This window comes from Rattus norvegicus, chromosome 6 (assembly GCF_036323735.1).
Source record: "Rattus norvegicus strain BN/NHsdMcwi chromosome 6, GRCr8, whole genome shotgun sequence".
NCBI lineage: Eukaryota > Metazoa > Chordata > Mammalia > Rodentia > Muridae > Rattus > Rattus norvegicus.
Genome location: NC_086024.1, coordinates 78294272 through 78322057, shown reverse-complemented (window position 1 = coordinate 78322057; position 27786 = coordinate 78294272). Strand labels below are relative to the sequence as shown.

The 27786-nt window shown below is 40.3% G+C and overlaps 1 protein-coding gene across 13 annotated transcripts in view; it reads left to right on the top strand.

The window, feature by feature from the left end:
• Nucleotides 1-27786, top strand: part of 2700097O09Rikl (RIKEN cDNA 2700097009 gene like) — a 44573-nt gene that overhangs the window by 272 nt on the left and 16515 nt on the right. For 11 of the 13 annotated variants that reach the window (XR_005505515.2, XR_005505513.2, XR_005505514.2 and 8 more), the window contains exons 2-3: nucleotides 24161-24282; nucleotides 26391-26529. Coding sequence is in view for 10 of the 13 variants with exons in the window: in NM_001108022.1 (NP_001101492.1) it covers nucleotides 24161-24282; nucleotides 26391-26529 (261 nt within the window). In the remaining 3 variants the exon portion in view is untranslated. Of the gene's footprint in view, nucleotides 1-6938; nucleotides 7065-24160; nucleotides 24283-26390; nucleotides 26530-27786 lie in introns of all 13 variants that reach the window. The other 2 variants (XM_063261910.1, XM_063261911.1) reach the window with 2 other exon arrangements.

The window sequence follows — 27786 nt, the reverse complement described above, 5'->3', positions numbered from 1 at the left end:
GTGCGTTTTAGGATTGGATGCCCGAGAACCAACTTTAGGTGGTTTGCGATTCCGGGGCTGACTTTGGGCAAGCTTCTAGAACCTCTTTGTTCAGTTACTCGTACAGGCAGATACTACTTGGAAAAGCTCTGTGCAAGAAAGGTTTTGGGTTGTGGAGTTATCCGCCCATTTAATAATCTTTCAGGGGATGGGGAAGAAAAAAAAAGACTTCTTTTAAACTGTTAATAGTAAATATGAGAAGTAACAAATTAGAATCGAGGAAATGAGGTGATTAGATCTAGTTAGTAGATAAAACTTTTCTTCTCTATCGAAGTAAGGCCTGTGAAAGCACTGTTTTATTTATATACTTTTACCATTTTGAGAACTATACTCATGTATGCTATACTGAAAAACATTTATCCCCAAGGTTACTTCATTCAGTCTATTAAAGTATTCTTATTTGATATGACCTCCAATATATTTTTAATTTTTGAGGCAAGGTCTCATGCAGTACTGTTAGACCTCAAACTTAAGAGAGGATGACTTAGAACTCTGATCCTCCTTCGTCCATCTCTCCTGTGCTGATGCTGGAGATCAATCTCAGGCCTGTGTTCTGCCTTCTGATCTACACCCTCAACTCCAACTTCAGATTTTAGATCGTCAACCTTTGATCTGTTAGGAAAAATATTCTTTGCATAGTTAGAGAATTGTTAAACGTTTTGAGAGATTATTTAAGTGAGGCACCAAACTGAAGTTGACTTGACGCATCTGATAGCAAAGTGTATCTTGAAAATGTAGGAAACCAGAGACACCACTCCATGGTTATATACACATACCAGAAGCGTGCTTCAAGATAGTTATTTACAAAATAAGGTTTTTTGTTTGTCATTTTATGTATAAGAGTACACTGTAGCTGTCTTCAGACACACCAGAAGAGGGCACCATTCCCATTACAAGTGGTTGTGAGCTACCTTGTGTTTGCTGGGAATTGAACTCAGGACCTCTGGAAGAGCCGACCCATCTTTCTAACACATGAAGTTTGCTTTAAAGACATGGTCTCACGATAAACACGTTGTCTTCTATCACTTTATTGAGCCTTAACTTACCTAGTTGTTTACCTAACTAACCTAGTTGTTTATAATAGTACCAGCTTCCTTCTAGTTTTTTTATATACCTCAATATCAGGTCATTTATTCCAAAAGCATTATTAACTATAAAAATGTAGTATTGAAACTGGAGAAATGGCTTATCAGTTAAAGGTTCAGGCTCACAAGGAAAAATGTATTGTACGCTGGGGGCAATAGTAAAGTGAAAGGGGTCTCTGCAAACACCAGAGCCAGCAGAGTATAATTATATTGAAACTCTTCTCAAAGTAATTGTCACTTCTTCTGTGAAGATGGGTTCAAGAGATGGGCTATATATGTTACCTTAAGGGCCTCAGGGAGGATCTGGTGTGGTCTTGGTAAGATAGCACAGAGGTAGGTCATATGGGCCTGCTTGTGGGAGCTTGGTATGTCCTGGCCCTACAGATAATGTCAGGATCATATAGGCCAGTGGTTCTCAACCCTTTAATACTGCCACCATGTTGTGACTCCCATCCATAAAATTATTTTCCTTCCTGCTTCACAACTATAATTTTACCAGTTATAAATCATAATGTAACTATCTGATATGGGACCCCTATGAAAGTGTCATTTAACCCCCCATAGGGTCATGATCTACAGGTTGAAAGCTGCTGGCCTAGGCTATTAACCATCGCCAGTCCCTGCCATCTGGGCAGAAAATGTATTACACATCTTTTCCCTGAGAAAGACAACTTTGTGTGTTAAGCATTACTGGTTTCTCTAGTGCTATCAGTGAGTGCAAGGACTTTTGTGCTCCCAACAGCAAAGTGCTTGGTACACAACTATGAGGACCAGAGTTCTACCCTTACTCCTCCATACTACTGAGATTAGAGGTATAGTCCTGCTCCTGCCTGGGCTATACTGAGCCATAAGTGTGTTATTATAAAAAGCCAGACAGTGGTGCACAGCACATGGAATTCCTAGCACATGGAATCCCAGCTCTAGCGAGGCAGAAGACATACTGATCCCTGGGAGTCCCTACTCAGCCAGCCTAGCCTACTTTGGTGATTTCAGATTCCAGTAAGAGACCCTGTCTCAAAAACAATGTGGAGAGGCAGCTGAGGAGAAGGGACACAGATTCTCCTTTGGTGTTCACATGTATACATACATAAAACACACAAATGTACTGTTCCCTTTTCTGGCACTTGCACAGTTACCTAAATAACTTGAATTATTTGTAATTGAAGTCCCCAGATATGAAGCATCAAACCTCCATTGTTCAAAATTGGATTGACTTGAACGTTTGTTCCAGATGTTAATTTAGTAAAAAAGTACTTCCAAAATCACTGAGTAAAAAATATATTTTTACTTTTATTTTTGAATTTTGTTTTGTGTGTGTATTGGCGGTGGGAAGAGCTTGCCACAGTGTGCATGTGAAAATCAGGACTACTTGGGGGAATTGGATCTCTCCTTCTACACTACATTCCTGGTTTCAAACTCACATTGTTGAGCTGGGTAGCAAGGGTCTTTAATCTGAGCTGTCTCACTGGTAACATTTTTGGTTTTATTTACATGTCTGTGTAAGTGAATAGCACAGTGTGCAGGGTGCTGCAGGGGACTGAAAAGGGTGTTGAACCTTTTGGAGAGGTGCAGGCAGTTGTGAGCCTCCTGGTATGAATGCTAAGAAGCAAACTCATATCTTCTGCAAGAGCAGCAGCAGCAAGTGATCCCAATCACTAGGTCATCTCTCCTCCACCATCCCACCCTACCCTTCTACTCTGTAAGTTTGTATACCTTACTAGAAAACGACTTGGATTTCTGAAGAACACTTTTTGGTAGGTTGGTTGGTTTTGATTTTTCGAGACCAAGTTTCTGTGTGTAATCCTGGCTGTCCTGGAACTCACTCTAGACCAGACAAACCTTGACCTCACAGAGATCCACCTGCCTCTGCCTCCCGAGTGTTGGGATTAAAGACATTTACCACCACATTCAGCTCTGAAGAATGTTTACTAATGTGAATATTTTAAGAAATTAGATCGGCATCCATCATGATCAAGTAGGCTTCATCCCAGGGATGCAGGGATGGTTCAATATGTGGAAATCCATCAATGTAATTCACCATATGAACAAATTCAAAGGAAAAAAAAAACCACATGATCATTTCATTAGATGCTGAGAAAGCATTTGGCAAAATTCAACACCCCTTCATGTTAAAAGTCCTGGAAAGATCAGGAATTCAAGGCCCATACCTAAACATAGTAAAAACCGTATACAGCAAACCAGTAGCTAACATTAAACTAAATGAGAGAAACTTTAAGCAATCCTACTAAAATCAGAGTCTAGACAAGGCTGCCCACTCTCTCCCTACTTATTTAATATAGTACTCAAAGTCCTAGCCAGAGCAATCAGACAACGAAAGGAGGTCAAAGGGATACAAATTGGAAAGGAAGAAGTCAAAATATCACTATTTGCAGATGAAATGATAGTGTACTTAAGTGACCCCAAAAGTTCCACCAGAGAACTACTAAGCCTGATAAACAACTTCAGCAAAGTGGCTGGGTATAAAATTAACTCAAACAAATTAGTAGCCTTTCTGTACTCAGGATAAACAGGCTGAGAAAGACATTAGGGAAATGACACCATTCACAATAGTCCCAGATAATATAAAATACCTTGGTGTAACTCTTAACCAAGCAAGTGAAAGATCTGACAAGAACTTCAAGTCTCTGAAGAAGGAAATTGAAGATCTCAGAAAATGGAAAGACCTCCCATGCTCATGAATTGGCAGGATTAATATAGTAAAAATGGCCATTTTGCCAAAAGCAATCTACAGATTCAATGCAATCCCCATCAGAATTCCAACTCAATTCTTCAGGGAGTTAGCAAGAGCAATTTACAAATTCATTTGGAATAACAAAAAACCCAAGATAGCGAAAACTATACTCAACAATAAAAGAACTGGGGGAATCACCATCCCTGACCTCAAGCAGTATTACAGAGCAATATGATAAAAATTGTATGGTATTAGTACAGAGACAGGCAGGTAGATCAATAGAATAGAATTGAGGACCCAGAAATGAACGCATACACCTATGGTCACTTGATCTTTGACAAAGGAGCTAAAACCATCCAATGGAAAAAAGAGCATTTTCAACAAATGGTGCTGGTTCAACTGGAGGTCAGCATGTAGAAGAATGCAAATCGATCCATTCTTATTGCCCTGTACAAAGCTTAAGTCCAAGTGGATCAAAGACCTCCACATTCAAACCAGATACACTCAAACTAATAGAAGAAAAGGTGGGAAAGAGTCTCAATCACATGGGCACTGGGGAATATTTCCTAAACAAAACATCAATGGCTTATGCTCTATCAAGAATCTACAAATGGGACCCCCATAAAACTGCAAAGCTTCTGTAAGGCAAAGGATACTATCATTAGGACAAAATGGCAACCAACAGATTGGGAAAAGATCTTTATCAATCCTACATTTGATAGAGGGCTAGTATCCAAAATATACAAAAAACTCAAGAAGTTAGACTCCAGAGAGCCAAATAACCCTATTAAAAATGGGGTACAGAGCTAAACAAAGAATTCTCAGCTGATGAATATCGAATGGCTGAGAAGTACCTAAAAAAATGCTTGACATCCTTAGTCATCAGGGAAATGCAAATCACAACAACCCTGAGATTCCACCTCACACCAGTCAGAATGGCTAAGATAAAAACTCAGGTGACAACAGATACTGACGAGGATATGGAGAAAGAGAAACACTTCTCCATTGTTGGTGGAATTGCAAACTGGTACAGCCACTCTGGAAATCAGTCTGGAGGTTCCTCAGAAAAGTAGACATTGCACTACCAAGGACCCAGCTATACCTCTCCTGAGCATATACCCAAAAGATGCTCCAACATACAACAAAGACACATGCTCCACTATATTTATAGCAGCCTTATTTATAATAACCAGAAGCTGGAAAGAACACAGATGCCCTTCAACAGAAGAGTGGATACAGAAATGTGGTACATCTACACAATGGAGTACTACTCAGCTATCAAAAACAATGACTTCATGAAATTCATAGGCAAATGGATTGAACTAGAAAATATCCTGAGTGAGATAACCCACTCACAAAAAAAAAATGGTATGCACTCACTGATAAGTGAATATTAGCCCAAAAGCTTGAATTACCCAAGATACAATCCACAGACCACTTGAAGCTCAAGAAGAAAGATGACCAAAGCGGAGATGCTTCACTCCTTAAAGGGGGGGGGGGGGAATATTCATAGGAGGGGATATGGAGGCAAAGTTTGGAGCAGAGACTGATGGAGTGGCCATTCAGAACCTGCCCCACATGTGTTCCATATATATAATAGACACCAAAACTAGATAAGATTGATGATGCTAAGAAGTGCATGCTGACCGGAGCCTGATATAGCTGTCCCCTGAGATACACAGCCAGAGCATGTCAAACACAGAGGTGAATCCTAGTGGCAAACCATTGAACTGAGAACGAGATCCCCATTGGAGGTATTAGAGAAAGAACTGAAAGAGCTGAAGGGACTTGCAACCCTATAAGAACCACAGTGCCAACCAACCAGAGCTTCCAGGGACTAAACCACTACCCAAAGATTATACATGGACTGACCCAGGGCTCCAGCTGCATATGTAGCAGAGGATGGCCTTGTTGGGCACCCGTGGAAGGAGAAGCCCTTAGTCCTGCCAAGGTTGGACCCCCATTGTATAGGAACGTCGGGGGTGGGGGTTGTAGGAAGGGGGGTATTTGGGGAGGGGGAAACACCATTATAGAAGAAGGGAAGGAGCATGAATGGGAGCTTATGTCCAGGAAAGGGAATTACATTTGAAATGTAAATTTTAAAATATCCAATAAAAGAAAGAAATTAGATCGCTTAGCTTGAAGGAGTATTTGTTTCAGTTTTTTAAAATGAGGTCCCATTTTATGAGGTTAGCCTTGAACTGGAGATCCTCCAAGTTCTCTCTGCCTCTAAAGTACTGGGATTACAGATGTGCCATCTGTGCCTGCCTGTGTTATCAACCAAAACAAGAAATATATTAGTATACCTGTTTATTCTGGTAAGTGATAAATAACACACAATTTCAACATTAACATTTCGATTACCTATTCAAATTACATACAATATTCAACACATTACATAAAATATTCAACATACAAATTCAACACATAAGTGGTTGGTTGTTTTGTTTTAGCAGATCTCATGTAGCCTCAAGTAGTCTTGAATTCCCTGAGTAGTTGATGACCTTACACTCCTGGTGACCCTGGGTCTACTTCCCAGCTGCTGGAGTTTCAGATCTTCACCTGCTTAGTTTATGCAAGGCTGAGGGTAGAACCCAAAACTTCATGCATGCTGGGAAAGCAGTCTACCAATACAATTACTTCTGGATCCATTTTCCTGCAAAAATGCCGTGATTTTACTTTCTTTATGGTTAAGTAAAATTCTATTGCATGTATGTGCCACATTTTCTTTTTTTTTTTTTGGTTCTTTTTTTCGGAGCTGGGGACCCAACCCAGGGCCTTGCGCTTCCTAGGCCAGCGCTCTAACCACTGAGCTAAATCCCCAACTTCACATTTTCTTTATCTGTTCATCTGTTGTTGGATATTGACTCCAGTTCTTAGGTATCATGTTTATTAGTTAGGAAAAGTGGCATGTTTTTGTGGTACATTGTATTCTAATACATTTGCATGGTTTCTAAATTAAAGTTTTCTTTCTTTTATTATACTGCTTAGATCTAATTTGTTAAATATCTATTTCTTTTTCTTTGGAGCTATTATAAATTATAGGTTTTTAAAATATGTGATCTATTATTATTGTTTTTTCTTTGTTATTTATTTATTTTATTTATATGAGTACACCGTAGCTGTCTTCACCAGAAAAGGGCATCGGATTCCATTACAGATGGTTATGAGCCACCATATTGTTTCTGGGAATTGAAGGACCTTTGGAGGAGCAGTCAGTACTCTTAACCACTGAGCCATCTCTCCAGGTACCCCCCCCATTGTTGTTATAAAAATATAATAAATAAATTGCTGTCTTTTTACCCCCTCTAGGTCTGGCACCGCAGTGTCCCAAGATATCTGCTGGATATCTTAAGTCTCAGTCAGCAAAGCCTCTCACCTGCTCTGCTCCGTCCCATATCACACTGCTGAAGGCCTCTTCTCTGAGCCATCAGCAATCTCTCTACTCATCTAGTTCCCAAGGCAGGTTTCCATGCCAGAAACACACATCCCAACTCTGTGGCGGCCCAAACCAGCCGCCCCCCACTCCCTTACACTTAAATCTACACATGAAAGGACATACAACACAATAACCTTTGATCCAATTGATAAGATATAATTGCCCACCTAAACATACAAAACCCTGTGCACATCCACCCCTTCAGAACATGACAACCTGTAAAGGCACAATGTGGAATCTTAACGTCAGCCTCCATGTTGTCCCCTGCTACTCTCTCTCCCCTTCCCTCTTCTGTTCCTGTCTCCTCCCCTTCCCTCAAAGTTTTCTCCCGCCCATCCTTCCTTTCTTCTCGTCCAATGACAGGCCTCATTCTGTCTTGTACCTGCCTCACCTGTGACATCATCCCACACCCCTTTGTTATTATTTTATGTGTGTGGGGACTTATCCTGTATATATGTCTCTAGCACCACATATGTTCCTGATGTCTGGGGAGACCAGAAGAGGGTCATAGGTGGTTATACGCCACAATGTGGGTGCGAGGAATTGATCCTGGGACCTCTGGAAGAGCAGCCAGTGCTCTTAACCACTGAGCCATCTCTCCAGCCCAGTTGTAGGGTTTTGTTTTTAGATTTGTTTGCTTTATGTTCATTAGTATTTTGCTTACATGTATATATGTGTAAGTGGTTTAGGAATTTTCCTGTAAGCCTTAGAACTTATTTATTTATTTATTTATTTATTTATTTATTTATTTATTTATTTAATGTACAGCATTCTGCCTGCATATGTGACTGCAGACCTGAAGAGGGCACCAGATCTCATTACAGATGGTTGTGAGCCACCATGTGGTTGCTGGGAATTGAACTCATGACCTCTGGAAGAGCAGTCAGTGAGCCATCTCTCCAGCCCACCTTAGAACGTTCTACATGGAGAATCATGTAGATAATCATGTAGATAAGCTTGATTTCATATTTTAATGTTTTTTAATTGCTTTCAGTATATTTGAACATGTTCCTTACCTTCCACCAACTCCTCCCAGATCCTTCAACCCCACTTCATAGTCTTTGTTTCTCTGAGAAAAAAACAAAAATCAAAGCCAAACAAAAAATAATGGAGTGCTTCATGAATTTTCATGTCATCCTCTGTGAGGCCATGGGCATGGACAATCTGTTTTCTTTCCCCAACCTCTTGTGTTCCTTTTTCCCAAATTGCATGAATATGTTCTCTCTTCCTATGTATGCTAGCTAGTCCTGCTGCCTTTACTACAGTGAGTAAAAATACTAAGAATGGGCATCCTTTCCTTGTCCCCAGTCTTCTGTCATTAAGAAGAATGGTAGTTATAGAGGTTTCTCTGAAGGTACCTGGCTGCCCCTCTCTTACCTGTTTGCTCAATCCTTTCTACAAGAGCAGAAGACACTTCCGAACCATCTTTTGTTGCTAATTTGCCTCTCACTGATGAGAGAAGGCAAAACCAGCCTGTCATTTTTTTCTGCTACTGGGCAGAAAAGTCAGGCAGTGCCTATGCATTAAGGGCCTGAGTCAGCGGGCTCCTATGGTGCAAACTGAGTCACCACTGCCTTGCATGCAGTAGGGGCTGGAGCTCTCTAGTAGTCTCTGCTGTTCTTTTTTTCTCTGTCTTTGGCCACAAACAAGCTTTTCATAAGTTTATGCTTTTGTTCTGTCTTCTGTGTGTGCTTAATCGTGGTTCTGGTTTGCAGACTTCTAGTACCCTGTGTAGTCTATATTAAAGATTTTAAAGCAGTTTACCAGAGAGTACTTCCTCAGATTCTGTGGTGACTAAACATTTAGTTTTCTGAGTTCTTTTATGGTGCCAGTTAGATTGTTTATAGGGCATTTAGTTGTATTTAGAAGAGAGCAAGGGACAGTGTTCATCTAGTCCGGGACCAGGAGTCTCTTTAATGATAGGCTGCATAATCAGCATCCTAAAACCTAGTACTTACGTGTGCACTTATGCATTAGAGGTAGGGACGTGGATGAACCAGACGGAGTAATGTAAGTCTTATAGTAAAAGGAGCTGTGTGCTTGGGAAGAACATGGGAAACAACTGAGCAAAAATATTAGGGAATAATGAGAAGTTGATCTCACACCTCTTAGAATGACTATCAGAAATGTCAGAAATGACGTGGCAAAATGTGAAGGAAAAGCTATTGTTGTATATTGTTGATATATTCCATTTTGGTGTGGGAGAGCCCTTAAAACACTAAAAATAGAATTAGCTAGCATACTTAGCAATTCTACTTATGCTAAATCTCCAAATAAATTAAAATTGGTGTACCAAACCTGTGTGTATCCCTGCTTATTACAGCATTATTCACGATGTCTACAACATGCAGTGGCCATCAACCAATGAATGGAATTTTAAGACATTTTATATGTACACAGTAGAATATTATTCAACCTTTGTTAGTTGCTTGCCTGCTTGCTTACTTGGTTTAATAGTGGTATTGACCTAAGGTCTTCCACATGTTAAGCACCAGTCTTCCACTAGACTAAGCCTTAGCAGTTAAAAAGAAAAAAATTCTATTCCTCAGGACAACTTAGATTAATGTAGAGAGTATTGTGTTATGTGAAATGAGCCAGGCGCAGAAAGACAGATACTGAATTATCTCTGGATTAACTACTGTAGTAGATATTTTTCTCATCTCTATGGTCCAGGTAACCTCACAAGAGGTAGTAACTTAAGGGAGACAAGAAGAAGTAATATTACTCACATCTCCACAACTAACCAGGAAGCCAAGACCGTTGACTGAATCAGGGGCTTTAACCCTCTAGCCATTCCCCTATAGTCCTCTCTCTCTCTGCAGCCAGGTCCTTTGTCCACAAAGGTCCAAACATCCCCAAGAGCGCTACTAACTAAAGCTCAGTTGCTCAAACACATCCAAAGGCTAGCACTCACATGGTGAGTAGAAAATTGCCAGATTTGGAGAAATGTAGGACAGGAATCACTACATGTAGCAGAGAGAATGGAGTGAAGGGGGAGATGTTGGTCTATTGTTAGATACAAAATTGGGGAAAGTGGGGGTTTCAAGACAGGGTTTCCCTGTCTAACCTTGGCTAGAACTTGCTCTATAGATCAGGCTGGCCTTGAACTCACAGAGATCGCCTGCCTCTGCCTGCTGAGTGCTGAGATTTAAAAGCATGGGCCACCATCACCCAGCAAAAAGCAGATTTTTTTAACTGGACTGGTTCTTCTGTGAACTATACATGTATCCCAGAAAAACATAAAATGATTATTTGTTAATCTAAGATTAAATTGAAAAATATCAGGACATTTATACTCTGGTGTCAGGGGCGTTAAAAGTGTACAGTGAAGTCTGATACATTGAGAAATAGGAAACCATCTAAAACTTGTAGGGAAGGGGAGTGAAAGTGAGATTAAAGCAGGAGGCGGGTTTATAGGGTCATGAGTGGGTGTGGTACACTACGAAGTTAACGGGTGCCATATGAAGTGGTCACTACCATGAGTTCCTTAAAGTGACAAGACGAGAACAATGCTAGGGCTGCATGCTACAGAGGACAAGTGGGGTTCTTAAATTCTTACAGTTAACATGTGTACACACACATGTGCACAGTATACTTGTGCACAATATTGTGCACACTGCAGCATGCACGTGAAGTGGCTTTGTTGGCCGTTCTCTCCTCCCACCTTTGCTTGGGTGCTGGTAAGGAACTTGCACAGGCCTGTGAGGATGCTAGTGCCTTTGCCTGCTGAACCATCGTTTCACCAGCCCCCAAAGTGGGGTTTGCTTCTTAGGCTATCAGCCCTGGGTGTTTATTTCCTGTAGATTTAATTAAATGTAAGCAGAACTTGTTAAGGATTGACGTTGCCTTGTGGAGAAACTTCCTTCTCTCTTCCCACTTCTGTATCATTTGAGAAAATCTTAACTGTCCTGAGGCAGTCAATTAACACTTCTTTAATCTTTTTCCAAAAGGTTAAAGTTTCCAAAGAACTATTACTACACCTCCTGAAATAGCTCTCATACAGGTTAAAAGATATTCAGTCTAACTAGTAATTGAATAAACGTGAATTAAAACAACCAAGTTTGTTTTTATGATTACATCCAATGCTGAGACAGTTTGATGAAATATATATTCTTTTGTTGTCTTGAGCTAGGATCTTGCTGTTTATTCCAGGCTGTTCTAGAATTTGTAACCATCCTGCCTTAGCCTCCCACCAGTAGGATGGAGGGTAGAGAGAAGAATGCTGGGATTAAAGGCAGGATTAAATGCCACCTTACCTAAATCCACCCATTCTTTTTTTTTTCTTTTTTTCTTTTTTTTGGAGCTGGGGACCGAACCCAGGGCGTTGCGCTTGCTAGGCAAGCGCTCTACCACTGAGCTAAATCCCCAACCCCTGTATGTAATGTTTTAAGTGATTTCCATTTTATACACTTTCATAGTATATCAGTTGCCTTTCTGATATTTTTATAGCCATCGTTAGGGAAAAATGATTTGTTAGCTAATCTTTTCAAAGGTTATGTGTCAACCACTATAGCTAATAAAATTAATTTTACCTATCTTGGCTAAAAATTTCCTTTTGAAGTCTGAAAATTATAATTGTGAATCTGGGGCAAATGGAACAGAATAAGAACATTTAGGAAAACACATAAACGAAACTATAGCTTATCAAAATGGTCAAATTGTGCATGTTTTCATTTCAATTATGAAATTAGTAAATTTTAAATTACTTTGAGATATGTGGGCATTATGTGCATTTGAGTTTAGGCCCTGGTGGAAGCTCAAGGCTTGGAGCTGGAGTGATAGGAGTGTTGGGGTGTGGGAACTGAACTTGGATCTATGTAAGATCCGTCTATGCTCTTAACCACTAAGCCATCTTTCAGCCCCTGATAATGCTTTCAAAGTGTAATTTTGGAAAATTACCTTAATAAACATTGCTGATATTCAAATGCAAATGAACTTCTTAAATGATGGTTGTGACTGATTTGAATTCTGACAATATTTTTATTATAATTATTAATATGTGTATGTAAGAATGTGTGTAGACGTGTATGTAGAGATCAAAATACAACCTGTAGGCGTCAAACTGGGGATCAAACCAAGGTCATGGGGCTTGCCACCAGGTATCTTTATCCACTGAGCCAACCTCCCAGCCTCCTAAGGCAATGTTCTAAATATTCAGTTAATGTTCTCATTTAACTCCCCCAAAACAGTCTTTTGATCTGGGATGGTTATTTTCACTATAGATAAAGGCAACTGAGGCACAGAGTGGAGTAACTCATCTAATTAATAAGTTGGTGGTGCAGGATTCAGATTTAAGCAGTCTAACTCCAAATCCACTCTTCAGTCTCTGTCCAGAGTCTCTAGAAATAGCATTACAAAGAGCAGAGGTGAATTTTAGATGAAGAAAAAGGTTGATTGTTTACTATGTAAGATCCCACTAGAAACAGCACAAAGCAGTCTGCAGTTACTGGAGAAACCCCTTCTACTTTGGAATGCAGTCAAGTCAGAGCTCTCTGGGGGTTTGTTACTTTTTTTTTTTTTTTAATATTTGTACCATGTATAAGTTTCTTAGATGTAAATGACTGTTTGAAAACTTGCACAATCGTGTGTCCCTTGAATGCTCATCCAGTAAATGGATAGCATTAAAGATAATGATACCGTTCAAGGTAAAAGAGAAACACTGATTGTTACAGAGAGGCAGCTTCTAACTTAGCCGAACCAAGAAATCCTTCCGAGTGTGCTTAACCCCAAGGAGCTGTGTGTCAGATACCAAGACACGGTACTCTGCATGTCGTAGTACATGCTATTCTGCCGCTTGCTAAGAGGTCAGAGCGTAGCTTCCTAAGATTCTTTGATTTTAGAAAGTAAAACTCTTATGAAAACATTGTTTTGTAACATGACTGCTTGTAACTAAAAGAAATTGAGCCTTAGGATATTTTCATTTAGTATAATGAGATTTTTGGTTTTCTTTAAGAGTAATGGTGTAAGTAAATTAAATTTGAGTGATAGAAGTTCTCACAGTCTGTTTTATCTGTAAAAGCAACTAAGCAGATTCTGGGTATTAATTAACACCTTGGGAAAATATAATTAGATTTTAGGAATACAGTGGGAAAAGGCCATGTTGGGAGGACAATGCCACTTAAGACACTCTTCACATTTCACCTAAAACAGTGAGTTTGTTAACTCTATTTTGTTTCATTATAAGGTATAGTCTGGCTCCTTTGAGTATCAGCTCAGAGCCAAGTAGTCTGTTTCTGTGTTAATTCCCCTTGCTCAAGTTATACAAGCAAAGAATGTTCTTGTGCAGAGAGATAGACCAGCTCTGTGGCAAGGCAGAACAAGGTCTATGGGCATCGACCACAGCTCTCATACTGCTACCAGCCTTCTCTGTAGCATCTAAGACTCAGTTAAACTTAAGACGAGGTGTCCTAAATGTGGTCTAGCTCTCTCTTCTTAATGTTGGTGCTGTAGCACTGAACTGACTCTGTATATGAAAGAACTTTGCAAGCTATGAAACATCTCATTCGTAGCTATTTATAACATGATGATGTCATTCTAAATAAATATCCTGTTTAAGAAGGAAGCCTCATAGGGTAGTGGTGCATGCCTTTAATCCCAGTACTTAGGAGGCAGAGGCAGGTGGATCTATGTGACTTCGGGGCCAGCCTGCTCTTAAGAGTGAATTCCAGGATAGATACAAGAGAAACCTGGTTTCAAAAAACAAAAAGAAGAGAGCCAGGCTTGGTGAGCTCACACCCTTGGTCCCAGCACTCCGGAGGCAGAGGCAGATAGTTGTGCTTTTGAGACTAGGTCTACACAGTTTGTTTGAAGCTAGCCAAGAGTATAGATATACCTTGTCTCAAAAAAAGGAGCAAGCCAGAGGCCACCAAGACAACTTGGTGGGTAACCTGACAACCTGAGTTTGCTCCCAGGATCTCACATAGAGCAAGAAGAACCAACTCCTAAAAACTGTCTTCAGACCACTGCACACAAAATAAGCATTTCCAAATGCTGTTCAAAAGAGGAAACCAGGTGTGGAGGTACACATCTGCAATCCTAACATTTGAAAGGTTGGGGCAGCAGAATCAAGAGTTCAAGGCCCAGCTTGGGCAATATAAGATCCTGACTCAAAAAAAAAAAATTTAAAGGAAGCTGGACATGGTAGTGCATGACTGTAATCCTAGCACTCAGAAGGCAAAGGTAGATGGAGTTCTGAGTTCAAGGTCAGCCTAGTCTACAGGGTAAGACCCTGTATTTAAAAAAAAAAAAAGAAAAAGAAAGGAGATAATCATGTGCTATTGCATAATAAGATGGCTCTAGATAACAATGATGTACATTTTTAAGAGGTAGAATAAAAGATTTTGAATGTTTTCACCATGAAGAGATGTCAAATGTATAGGAGATATTTCTGACCTGATTTAAATTTGAATAATATAAATATGTATAGAACATCTCATTACTCTGAATATTAGACAGTATAATTTATACATTAATTTTTATTGTTTTTACAAAAAGGTCATAGTGTTGGGGAGATTACTGAGTGAGTGAAGTGTTTGCTATGCAGGCGTGAGAACCAGAGTTTGGTTCACCAGCACCACTGAGAAGCTGGGCTCGGCAGCAGGGGCCTATAATTCCAGTACTGGGAAAGAGAAGAGAAAGGAAGCCTAGAGCACACTGGCAGCTAGTCTAGCTGAATTGACAAGCTCCAGATTCAGTGAGAGGCCATCAAAACCTAAGGTAGAGAGTGGTTGAGAAAGACACTCAACATGGACGTCCGGCCTCCAACGCATGTGTACACACAAACACACAAAAGAAAAAAAAATCGTGATCCTACTTAACAGTAAGTTTTGGATGTTGAAGAAATGGGATGATATTCCCTTCAAGAGATCGTTGATTTGTTTGTAGAACTATTTTTCTTCTGCTTCCTTCCTGTTGTACTCCTGGACATCAAAAATAGGGCTTTGCATTCTCTAAGCATATGTTGAGCCACTCAGCTGTGCCTGTAATCTGAACAGCAGTTTTTGTTTTTGAGATGGTTTCACCACAGAGCCTAGGCTGGCTTCAAGCACAAGTATCCTCCAGCCTCAGCCTTCCTGAGAACTAAGATCACAGAAATGGGAACCACAATGTCTGGCTTCATACCTCTTTTTAACAGTAAGGAAGACAATATCCTGTGTTCTTTATGGCCTGCCGAGGACCCATAATTATAATAGTCTTTTCAGAGAAAGGTAAACTACTTTGTTTTCCAATCTACCATTTTATTCATAGTCTTCCGCAGTCTACATTTGGCATCCTAGAGGGAAGCCGACTTTTTTTTTTTTATTAACTTGAGTATTTCTTATATACATTTCGAGTGTTATTCCCTTTCCCGGTTTCCGGGCAAACATCCCCCTCCCCCCTCCCCTTCCTTATGGGTGTTCCCCTCCCAACCCTCCCCCCATTGCCGCCCTCCCCCCATAGACTAGTTCACTGGGGGTTCAGTCTTAGCAGGACCCAGGGCTTCCCCTTCCACTGGTGCTCTTACTAGGATATTCATTGCTACCTATGGGGTCAGAGTCCAGGGTCAGTCCATGTATAGTCTTTAGGTAGTGGCTTAGTCTCTGGAAGCTCTGGTTGCTTGGCATTGTTGTACTTTTGGGGTCTCGAGCCCCTTCAAGCTTTTCCAGTTCTTTCTCTGATTCCTTCAATAGGGGACCTATTCTCAGTTCAGTGGTTTGCTGCTGGCATTCGCCTCTGTATTTGCTGTATTCTGGCTGTGTCTCTCAGGAGCGATCTACATCCGGCTCCTGTCGGTCTGCACTTCTTTGCTTCATCCATCTTGTCTAATTGGGTGGCTGTATATGTATGGGCCACATGTGGGGCAGGCTCTGAATGGGTGTTCCTTCAGTCTCTGTTTTAATCTTTGCCTCTCCCTTCCCTGCCAAGGGTATTCTTTTTCCTCATTTAAAGAAGGAGTGAAGCATTCACATTTTGATCATCCGTCTTGAGTTTCGTTTGTTCTAGGGATCTAGGGTAATTCAAGCATTTGGGCTAATAGCCACTTATCAATGAGTGCATACCATGTATGTCTTTCTGTGATTGGGTTAGCTCACTCAGGATGATATTTTCCAGTTCCAACCATTTGCCTACGAATTTCATAAACTCGTTGTTTTTGATAGCTGAGTAATATTCCATTGTGTAGATGTACCACATTTTCTGTATCCATTCCTCTGTTGAAGGGCATCTGGGTTCTTTCCAGTTTCTGGCTATTATAAATAAGGCTGCGATGAACATAGTGGAGCACGTGTCTCTTTTATATGTTGAGGCATCTTTTGGGTATATGCCCAAGAGAGGTATAGCTGGATCCTCAGGCAGTTCAATGTCCAATTTTCTGAGGAATCTCCAGACTGATTTCCAGAATGGTTTTACCAGTCTGCAACCCCACCAACAATGGAGGAGTGTTCCTCTTTCTCCACATCCTCGCCAGCATCTGCTGTCACCTGAGTTTTTGATCTTAGCCAATCGCACTGGTGTGAGGTGAAATCTCAGGGTTGTTTTGATTTGCATTTCCCTTATGACTAAAGATGTTGAACATTTCTTTAGGTGTTTCTCAGCCATTCGGCATTCCTCAGCTGTGAATTCTTTGTTTAGCTCTGAACCCCATTTTTTAATAGGGTTATTTGTTTCCCTGCGGTCTAACTTCTTGAGTTCTTTGTATATTTTGGATATAAGGCCTCTATCTGTTGTAGGATTGGTAAAGATCTTTTCCCAATCTGTTGGTTGCCGTTTTGTCCTAACCACAGTGTCCTTTGCCTTACAGAAGCTTTGCAGTTTTATGAGATCCCATTTGTCGATTCTTCATCTTAGAGCATAAGCCATTGGTGTTTTGTTCAGGAAATTTTTTCCAGTGCCCATGTGTTCCAGATGCTTCCCTAGTTTTTCTTCTATTAGTTTGAGTGTGTCTGGTTTGATGTGGAGGTCCTTGATCCACTTGGACTTAAGCTTTGTACAGGGTGATAAGCATGGATCGATCTGCATTCTTCTACATGTTGCCCTCCAGTTGAACCAGCACCATTTGCTGAAAATGCTATCTTTTTTTCATTGGATGGTTTTGGCTCCTTTGTCAAAAATCAAGTGACCATAGGTGTGTGGGTTCATTTCTGGGTCTTCAACTCTATTCCATTGGTCTATCTGTCTGTCTCTGTACTAATACCATGCAGTTTTTATCACTATTGCTCTGTAATACTGCTTGAGTTCAGGGATAGTGATTCCCCCTGAACTCCTTTTATTGTTGAGGATAGCTTTAGCTATCCTGGGTTTTTTGTTATTCCAGATGAATTTGCAAATTGTTCTGTCTAACTCTTTGAAGAATTGGATTGGTATTTTGATGGGGATTGCATTGAATCTGTAGATTGCTTTTGGTAAAATGGCCATTTTTACTATATTAATCCTGCCAATCCATGAGCATGGGAGATCTTTCCATCTTCTGAGGTCTTCTTCAATTTCTTTCCTCAGTGTCTTGAAGTTCTTATTGTACAGATCTTTTACTTGCTTGGTTAAAGTCACACCGAGGTACTTTATATTATTTGGGTCTATTATGAAGGGTGTCGTTTCCCTAATTTCTTTCTCGGCTTGTTTCTCTTTTGTATAGAGGAAGGCAACTGATTTATTTGAGTTAATTTTATACCCAGCCACTTTGCTGAAGTTGTTTATCAGCTTTAGTAGTTCTCTGGTGGAACTTTTGGGATCACTTAAATATACTATCATGTCATCTGCAAATAGTGATATTTTGACCTCTTCTTTTCCGATCTGTATCCCTTTGATCTCCTTTTGTTGTCTGATTGCTCTGGCTAGAACTTCAAGAACTATATTGAATAAGTAGGGAGAGAGTGGGCAGCCTTGTCTAGTCCCTGATTTTAGTGGGATTGCTTCAAGTTTCTCTCCATTTAGTTTAATGTTAGCAACTGGTTTGCTGTATATGGCTTTTACTATGTTTAGGTATGGGCCTTGAATTCCTATTCTTTCCAGGACTTTTATCATGAAGGGGTGTTGAATTTTGTCAAATGCTTTCTCAGCATCTAATGAAATGATCATGTGGTTCTGTTCTTTCAGTTTGTTTATATAATGGATCACGTTGATGGTTTTCCGTATATTAAACCATCCCTGCATGCCTGGGATGAAGCCTACTTGATCATGGTGGATGATTGTTTTGATGTGCTCTTGAATTCGGTTTGCCAGAATTTTATTGAGTATTTTTGCGTCGATATTCATAAGGGAAATTGGTCTGAAGTTCTCTTTCTTTCTTGTGTCTTTGTGTGGTTTAGGTATAAGAGTAATTGTGGCTTCGTAGAAGGAATTCGGTAGGGCTCCATCTGTTTCAATTTTGTGGAATAGTTTGGATAATATTGGTATGAGGTCTTCTATGAAGGTTTGATAGAATTCTGCACTAAACCCGTCTGGACCTGGGCTCTTTTTGGTTGGGAGACCTTTAATGACTGCTTCTATTTCCTTAGGAGTTATGGGGTTGTTTAACTGGTTTATCTGTTCCTGATTTAACTTCGATACCTGGTATCTGTCTAGGAAATTGTCCATTTCCTGAAGATTTTCAAATTTTGTTGAATATAGGTTTTTATAGTAAGATCTGATGATTTTTTGAATTTCCTCCGAATCTGTAGTTATGTCTCCCTTTTCATTTCTGATTTTGTTAATTTGGACGCACTCTCTGTGTCCTCTCGTTAGTCTGGCTAAGGGTTTATCTATCTTGTTGATTTTCTCAAAGAACCAACTTTTGGTTCTGTTGATTCTTTCTATGGTCCTTTTTGTTTCTACTTGGTTGATTTCAGCTCTGAGTTTGATTATTTCCTGCCTTCTACTCCTCCTGGGTGTATTTGCTTCTTTTTGTTCTAGAGCTTTTAGGTGTGCTGTCAAGCTGCTGACATATGCTCTTTCCTGTTTCTTTCTGCAGGCACTCAGCTCTATGAGTTTTCCTCTTAGCACAGCTTTCATTGTGTCCCATAAGTTTGAGTATGTTGTATCTTCATTTTCATTAAATTCTAAAAAGTTTTTAATTTCTTTCTTTATTTCTTCCTTGACCAGGTTATCATTGAGTAGAGCATTGTTCAATTTCCACGTATATGTGGGCATTCTTCCCTTATTGTTATTGAAGACCAGTTTTAGGCCGTGGTGGTCCGATAGCACGCATGGGATTATTTCTATCTTTCTGTACCTGTTGAGGCCCGTTTTTTGACCAATTATATGGTCAATTTTGGAGAAAGTACCATGAGGAGCTGAGAAGAAGGTATATCCTTTTGCTTTAGGATAGAATGTTCTATAAATATCCGTTAAGTCCATTTGGCTCATGACTTCTCTTAGACTGTCGACATCACTGTTTAATTTCTGTTTCCATGATCTGTCCATTGATGAGAGTGGTGTGTTGAAATCTCCCACTATTATTGTGTGAGGTGCAATGTGTGTTTTGAGCTTTAGTAAGGTTTCTTTTACGTATGTAGGTGCCCTTGTATTTGGGGCATAGATATTTAGGATTGAGAGTTCATCTTGGTTGATTTTTCCTTTGATGAATATGAAGTGTCCTTCCTTATCTTTTTTGATGACTTTTAATTGAAAATTGATTTTATTTGATATTAGAATGGCTACTCCAGCTTGCTTCTTCTGACCATTTGCTTGGAAAGTTGTTTTCCAGCCTTTCACTCTGAGGTAGTGTCTGTCTTTGTCTCTGAGGTGTGTTTCCTGTAGGCAGCAGAATGCAGGGTCCTCGTTGCGTATCTAGTTTGTTAATCTATGTCTTTTTATTGGGGAGTTGAGGCCATTGATATTGAGAGATATTAAGGAATAGTGATTATTGCTTCCCGTTATATTCATATTTGGATGTGAGGTTATGTTTGTGTGCTTTCATTCTCTTTGTTTTGTTGCCAAGACGATTAGTTTCTTGCTTCTTCTAGGGTATAGCTTGCCTCCTTATGTTGGGCTTTACCATTTATTATCCTTTGTAGTGCTGGATTTGTAGAAAGATATTGTGTAAATTTGGTTTTGTCATGGAATATCTTGGTTTCTCCATCAATGTTAATTGAGAGTTTTGCTGGATACAGTAACCTGGGCTGGCATTTGTGTTCTCTTAGGGTCTGTATAACATCAGTCCAGGATCTTCTGGCCTTCATAGTTTCTGGCGAGAAGTCTGGTGTGATTCTGATAGGTCTCCCTTTATATGTTACTTGACCTTTTTCCCTTACTGCTTTTAATATTCTTTCTTTATTTTGTGCGTTTGGTGTTTTGACAATTATGTGACGGGATGTGTTTCTTTTCTGGTCCAATCTATTTGGAGTTCTGTAGGCTTCTTGTATGTCTATGTGTATCTCTTTTTTTAGGTTAGGGAAGTTTTCTTCTATGATTTTGTTGAAGATATTTACTGGTCCTTTGAGCTGGGAGTCTTCACTCTCTTCTATACCTATTATCCTTAGGTTTGATCTTCTCATTGAGTCCTGGATTTCCTGTATGTTTTGGACCAGTAGCTTTTTCCGCTTTACATTATCTTTGACAGTTGAGTCAATGATTTCTATGGAATCTTCTGCTCCTGAGATTCTCTCTTCCATCTCTTGTATTCTGTTGGTGAAGCTTGTATCTACAGCTCCTTGTCTCTTCTTTTGGTTTTCTATATCCAGGGTTGTTTCCATGTGTTCTTTCTTGATTGCTTCTATTTCCATTTTTAATTCCTTCAACTGTTTGATTGTGTTTTCCTGGAATTCTTTCAGGGATTTTTGCGATTCCTCTCTGTAGGCTTCTACTTGTTTATTAATGTTTTCCTGTGTTTCCCTAAGTGTGTTCATGTCTTTCTTGAAGTCCTCCAGCATCATGATCAAATATGATTTTGAAACTAGATCTTGCTTTTCTGGTGTGTTTGGATATTCCATGTTTGTTTTGGTGGGAGAATTGGGCTCCGATGATGGCATGTAGTCTTGGTTTCTGTTGCTTGGGTTCCTGCGCTTGCCTCTCGCCATCAGATTATCTCTAGTGTTACTTTGTTCTGCTATTTCTGACAGTGGCTAGACTGTCCTATAAGCCTGTGTGTCAGGAGTGCTGTAGACCTGTTTTCCTCTCTTTCAGTCAGTTATGGGGACAGAGTGTTCTGCTTTCGGGCGTGTAGTTTTTCCTCTCTACAGGTCTTCAGCTTTTCCTGTGGGCCTGTGTCTTGAGTTCACCAGGCAGCTTTCTTGCAGCAGAAAATTTGGTCTTACCTGTGGTCCCGAGGCTCAGGTTCGCTCGTGGGGTGCTGCCCAGGGGCTCTCTGCAGCGGCAGCAACCAGGAAGACCTGTGCCGCCCCTTCCGGGAGCTTCAGTGCACCAGGGTTCCAGATGGTCTTTGGCTTTTTCCTCTGGCGTCCGAGATGTGTGTGCAGGGAGCAGTCTCTTCTGGTTTCCCAGGCTTGTCTGCCTCTCTGAAGGTTTAGCTCTCCCTCCCACGGGATTTGGGTGCAGAGAACTGTTTATCCGGTCTGTTTCCTTCAGGGTCCGGCGGTGTCTCTGGCAGGGGTCCTGCCGCTCCTGGGCCCTCCCCCACGGGAGCCCAGAGGCCTTATACAGTTTCCTCTTGGGCCAGGGATGTGGGCAGGGGTGAGCAGTGTTGGTGGTCTCTTCCGCTCTGCAGCCTCAGGAGTGCCCACCTGACCAGGCGGTTGGGTCTCTCTCTCACCGGGTCTGGGAGCAGAGAGAAGCCGACTTTTAAGAGTACTTCATTTCCAGATACGTTATATTCTATTTTAGATTATTTTTGAACTACTTATAAATAATACAGTTTAACCCATAGAAAGTAGAAACTACAGAAAAATTAATTCCATTTTGTACTCTTACCTAGATTAACCCATTATTAATCTCTTACCATATCTTTGCCCTCTTTAGTCTCCCCTTCTACCAGACCAAGTTTGGTCACAGTGTTTTGTTTTAAGCTTTATTTATTTATTTTATGTATATAACTACACTGTTGCTGTCTTCATACACACCAGAAGAGGGCATTGAATCCTGTTACAGATGGTTGGGAATCACCATGTGGTTGTTGGGAATTGAGCTGAGAATAACAGACCTTTGGAAGAGCAGTCAGTGCTCTTAAATGGGGAGCCAGCTCTCTCCAGCTCTGGTTATATCCTTTTAAAATGTACTATTTGATTCCTGGAGAGGTGACTCAGTTCCCAAGACCCACATGTTGTCGGCTCACAACCAAACTCCAGTCCCAAGGCATTTGATGTCTTCTGACTTCCTTAGAAACACACATGGGCATACAGGCAAAACACTCATACACATATAGTAAATATTTTTTAAAAAATAATTTTAAAGAAATACGCTGTTTTAGCCAGGCATTATAATACACATCTGTAATTACAATACTCCAGGAGGCTAAAGAAGAAGGATTGCTTTCAGTTCAAGGCCTATTTGGACCTCAAAGTAGACCTTAATGTCTATAAATAAATGAGTGTGTGTGTGTGTGTGTGTGTGTGTGTGTGTGTGTGTGTGTTCATCTTTTGCTATGATTTCAAGTAGATTATGTATTTGGTGACAATATTACTCTTGTTTATTTGGTTTATGTTTTAAGACTGGGTCTTATGTAGCCCAGCATCCTCAGAGTCACCATATAGCCAGGAATAATCTTAAGGTATGATCTTCTTGCCTTTTAGAGTTATAGGCGCAAGATACCACATCTTGTTTATGAGTGGCTAAGAACAAACTGAGGTCCAGTACAAGTAGACAAGCACTGCCACCCGGGCCACAGTGTCCCCTGCCCTATTCCTTTCACAGTTTGGATGCAGGTTTTGGAGTCAAGACGGAAGTTATCTGTCTTCTGAGATATCCTTGAACAATGTCACATGGTCAAAGATGAAATAGTTTATTATTTGTTAGTGACTTTAATACCCTGAAAACTAAGGGGATACTATTCATGAGTAAAAAGAAAGTGGTTTAAATGCTACTTATTTTCTTGAATCTCTTTGCTTTTATTTGATGAGCAGTTTAGAGGAAGAAAAGATTCATTTTATTTTAATGTATGTTTTTTTATATCTGTTTATTTTGTGTGTGTGTACAGCTCTATAGCACATGTGTAGAGATCAGAGGACCGCCTGTGGGAGTTATTCCCTCCTGCCTTGTGGATTCCAGGGATTGAACTGAGGTCATCATGCTGTGGTTTTTTTTTTTTTAAAGTTTATTTGTTTGTTTACTTAATGTATATGAGTGTGCTGTTACTGACACACCAGAAGAGGGCATCGGACCCCATTACAGATGGTTGTGAGCCACCTTATGGTTGCTGGGAATTGCTCAGGACCTGGAAGAGCAGTCTGTGCTCTTAACCACTGAGCCATCTCTCCAGCCCCCAGTCATCATGCTTCTTAAGAAGTGTTTTTACGGGGTTGGGGATTTAGCTCAGTGGGTTCGGTCCCCAGCTCCGAAAAAAAGAAAGAAAGAAAGAAAGAAAGAAAGAAAGAAAGAAAGAAAGAAAGAAAGAAAGAAGGAAAGGAAGAAAGAAAGGAAGAAAAGAAAAGAAAAAAAAAGAAGTGTTTTTACTCATTGAGCCATCTTGACAGCCTGAAACATTCTCCATTTTAAATGAACCTTGGGCTAGTGCTGCTCTGTCCGTGCTTAGCAGGCTTCTCTGATGGAAAGCGCATCATCTCTAATCACTTAGTCTAGGTATGATGGCATGAATGAGAGGTATTTCGGTTCCCTTTTTACTCTTTTTTAATATAATATATTGTTATTTTATGCACATTGGTATTCTGCCTGCACGTATGTGTAGGTGACAGTGTCAGATCTCTTGGAACTGGAATTACAGAGAGTTGTGAGCTGCCATGTAGGTGCTGGGAATTGAACCTGGGTCCTTTGGTTAAGAACAGATAGTTCTCGTAACCACTGAGCCATCTCTCCAGCCCCCTCCTTTTTACTCTTTTTCAGGGGATTTCGATGAATTTACTCAAGATAACAATGACATTATATTGAAGAGCATAGCCACTGACCTTCGGGACTGTTTGCCTATAGAAGCCATGCTTTGCTCAGAACATCTAGCCCTTCAGAAAGTATGTTGATCCAAACTCATTTCTTTTTGTCAAACTCAAGAAATACATTTTCCCCAACCCCACACATTGTAGTCTCCTTAGTTGTAAATTTAGCTTTATGCAGTTTTTCATTTACTGTTTCTGTCATGTACTCCTTTCTTTTGAGGCTTTAATCTTTGAATTTCCCCGGTACTGGTTACTTAGTGAACACTTTGTAGAGAATCCTGTTTATGAGCCTATTTTTTTAAAAATATTAAGTGTTAACAGACAGTCCTTTTCTCTTTATAGACGTCTGAGCTGAGGAATTTAATCCAGTGTTTCAGGTTGTTCATTGTAGTTTGGGAGGGGGTTGGGGCGGGGTATTGTGTGTGTGATTATTTTGGTGGTTATTCAGGTTTTATTGCTCAGGTCTTATTCTGTAGAACTGGCTGGCCTCAAAATTTACTCTGAGCCTCCCAAGTGTTACAGGTATGTAACACCACACCAGCTTCAAGCCAGAACATTTCAGTAGTGTGTGGATATTGTGAACTAAATTTAGCAAGTCTTAGAACTAAAGCTAATCTTCAGAATGGATCTCAGAAGAGCAAAGAAAGCCAGGCAGTGGTGGCACATGCCTTTAATCCTAGCACTCAGGAGGCGGAGGCAGGTGGATCTCAGAGGCCAGCCTGGACTACAGAGCAAATTCCAGGAAAACCAGGGCTACACAGAGAAATCCTATCTCAAGGAAAAAAGAAGAGCGAAGTAGAAGGTAGTATTAAAACTGAAATTCCCTGGGTTCGGTCCCCAGCTCCGAAAAAAAGAACCAAAAAAAAAAAAAAAAAAAAACTGAGATTTCAGAGTACAGTTTGGGGTGGTGTTGGTACCGGATTTGTAATATAGTTGGGGTGCTATTAATGTTCATATCAATACCATGCTGTGATCTAATTTGTTAAATAAGAAAAGGCATTTATTAATAATAATATAGCCTTTAAAAATACTTTGGAATTTTTCAAAAGGAAAATAAAAAGCATTGTAATTCAAGCACTTGGGAGGCAGCTACACGTTTTTAGCATATTTTATGTATTAAATATGTATTTAACATATAATGTATATTTATAATTATAATATATTTATATATTGTACATATAACAGGTTTGTTCATTTGTTTGTTTATTGAGTCTATGTTTCTCTGTATAGCCCTAGCTGTTCTGGAACTCTCTCTGAGACCAAGCTGGCCTTGAACTCAGAGATACTTCTGCTTCCTGAGTGCTGTGATTTAAGGCATATGTCACCACTGTCTGACTTACTTTCTTTTGAGACAATTTTACTATAGCCTTGACTGTCCTAGAACTTGGTGTGTAGATCAGGCTGCCTTCAAAATCTGCCTGTGCTAGCCACAGCCTCCCAAGTACTGTGACCAAGGCCTGTACCACCATGCCCAGCCTGGTTGTTTATTTGTTTGTTTTTTGATGTTTTGGATTGAGGGGATTGTTTTGTTTTTTAAGATTTAGTTATTTATTTCATGTATGTGAGTACATTGTAGCTGTCTTCAGACACACCAGAAGAGGGCATCAGGCGCCCATTACAGATGGCTGTGAGCCACTATGTGTTTACTGGGAATTGAACTCAGGAGCTCTGGAAGAACAGTCAGTGCTCTTAATGGCTAAGCCATTTCTCCAGCCCCTGTTTTGTTTTTTGACACAGGCTGTAACCCAGGCTGGCCACTGAATTTACTATATTGCTCAAGCTTGCCTCAAATTCAGACATTCCTGACTCAGTCTTCCTAATACAGGTATTACAAATGGAATCTACCAGGCTCACATATATAAACTTGAAGTTTTAATAGTATTTTAGCAATTTGAAAACTTGGCTTTTTGAATAAAGATGTCTTGCCAGGTATTTTGATGGTAATTGATATGTAAGACTCAAAGTTAAATCTTAGCCAGTTTTGTGTCCTTCCAGCTTAAAGACAGAGTTATCAGTGTCTCAGTTTAAAAAAAAGACGGAGGTGCGGTAAACAGGACTGATTCAGCAGCAGTGTCTTTCTGTGCCTGTTCTCAGAGTGTAGCATAGCGGCCACTGCTGTTTTGCCTTATTTAGCAATAAAAGAAGCTTCTTTGAACTTTGTTTCCTTTGATGTGTCTTTCCAGATACGACAACAGCCAGAACCCACAGTTCACATTGATGCATTCCTCTATGATGAAGACTTTATTGATACATTATGTGAGGAAGGAAAAATGAGCAGAAACTACTGTACAGTGTGTGGCTCACACCAAACAGCGCCTTTGGGTAGGCATCCACGTTTGCAGAGCTCTTACTTAAGTGGCTTTGATTTTTTTCATGTCTTTAGTGTTTAAATTTATAATAAGACTATTGAACGTATTTTAGGATAAAAGCTAACCTCTAGCATAGCCATTACCAAAACTAAAAGTAGGGAATCCACATAGAAATATTTTCTAAGGGCCAGCCAGATAGTTCAGCAGGCAAAGGCTTGCTGTCAAACCTGGTGACTTGAGTTCGATTACTGGGACCCACACAGTAGGAGGAGAGCACCAGCTTCCTCAAGTTCTCTGACCGCCACGTGTGCACTGAGGCACACACGTGCCTGCACTCCACCTCACACACTCTCAAGTAAGTAGATTAAGTGGTGGATAGGTAGATAGATGCAATAGAGTTTTGTTTTTTCAAGTTAAAAAAAAAATCTATGGAGATTAATTTATTCAGTATCCTACCTAGAAATGCTTCCACATCTGGAAACTGGTTAATTAGAGACAGCTCTAATCCAGAGACTAATCAGACATGACTGAAAACAGAGGGCGGGGCTCACATTTCACATGCTCAAGAGAGACTAATACTCAGACCACATGCTGACTTCCGTGAGATAGGTTCCCTGCTTAGCAAGTCAGGAGGTGATAAAATAGACAGGCAACTCTGAGAAATGTTTATTTGGACTTTGTTTTGCCTGTGACGCATCTCTGAAGATGACATTCACAGGATGGAAAAAGATGTGGCTGGGAGCTAGAGGAAAAACTGAAGCATGAATAACTGCAGTACTGTACATGAGCGGCTGGATTGTAAACATTATAGACCTGGGTTTGACAGTAGAAGCCTGAGGAGCAGCCTCTATCTACCCGTGTAATCAGTTAGAAATGATGATTGGACACCCAGAGCAGCTCAGATAACTAATGAGTCTAAGATAGTTGTCACATACTCTGACAAGTACTCAGATGACAAGGGGTTTGTCTAGCTTCAGGACCCCCCAGAGGAATCACTGGTGTGCTGAGGGGTTGTGAGGATGAGGATCCTAGGGAGGTGAGGCCTTCAGTGGCCTAGCCCCTCCGTCTCTGAGACAAAGGCATACCCTCTATGTCTTCCTGGAGGCTGGTCCACCCGCCTCCATTCGGTCTCCATCTTTAGGTATTGTAGTTGTTGTTTGACCAAGCTATCTCCTCTTCCTAACAATTATATCATGTAGGACATTGTATTGTTGAGTCTTTTGAGTTCCCTCCAGGTCAGAGGAAAACCAGAGTCAGTCAATCATGGAAA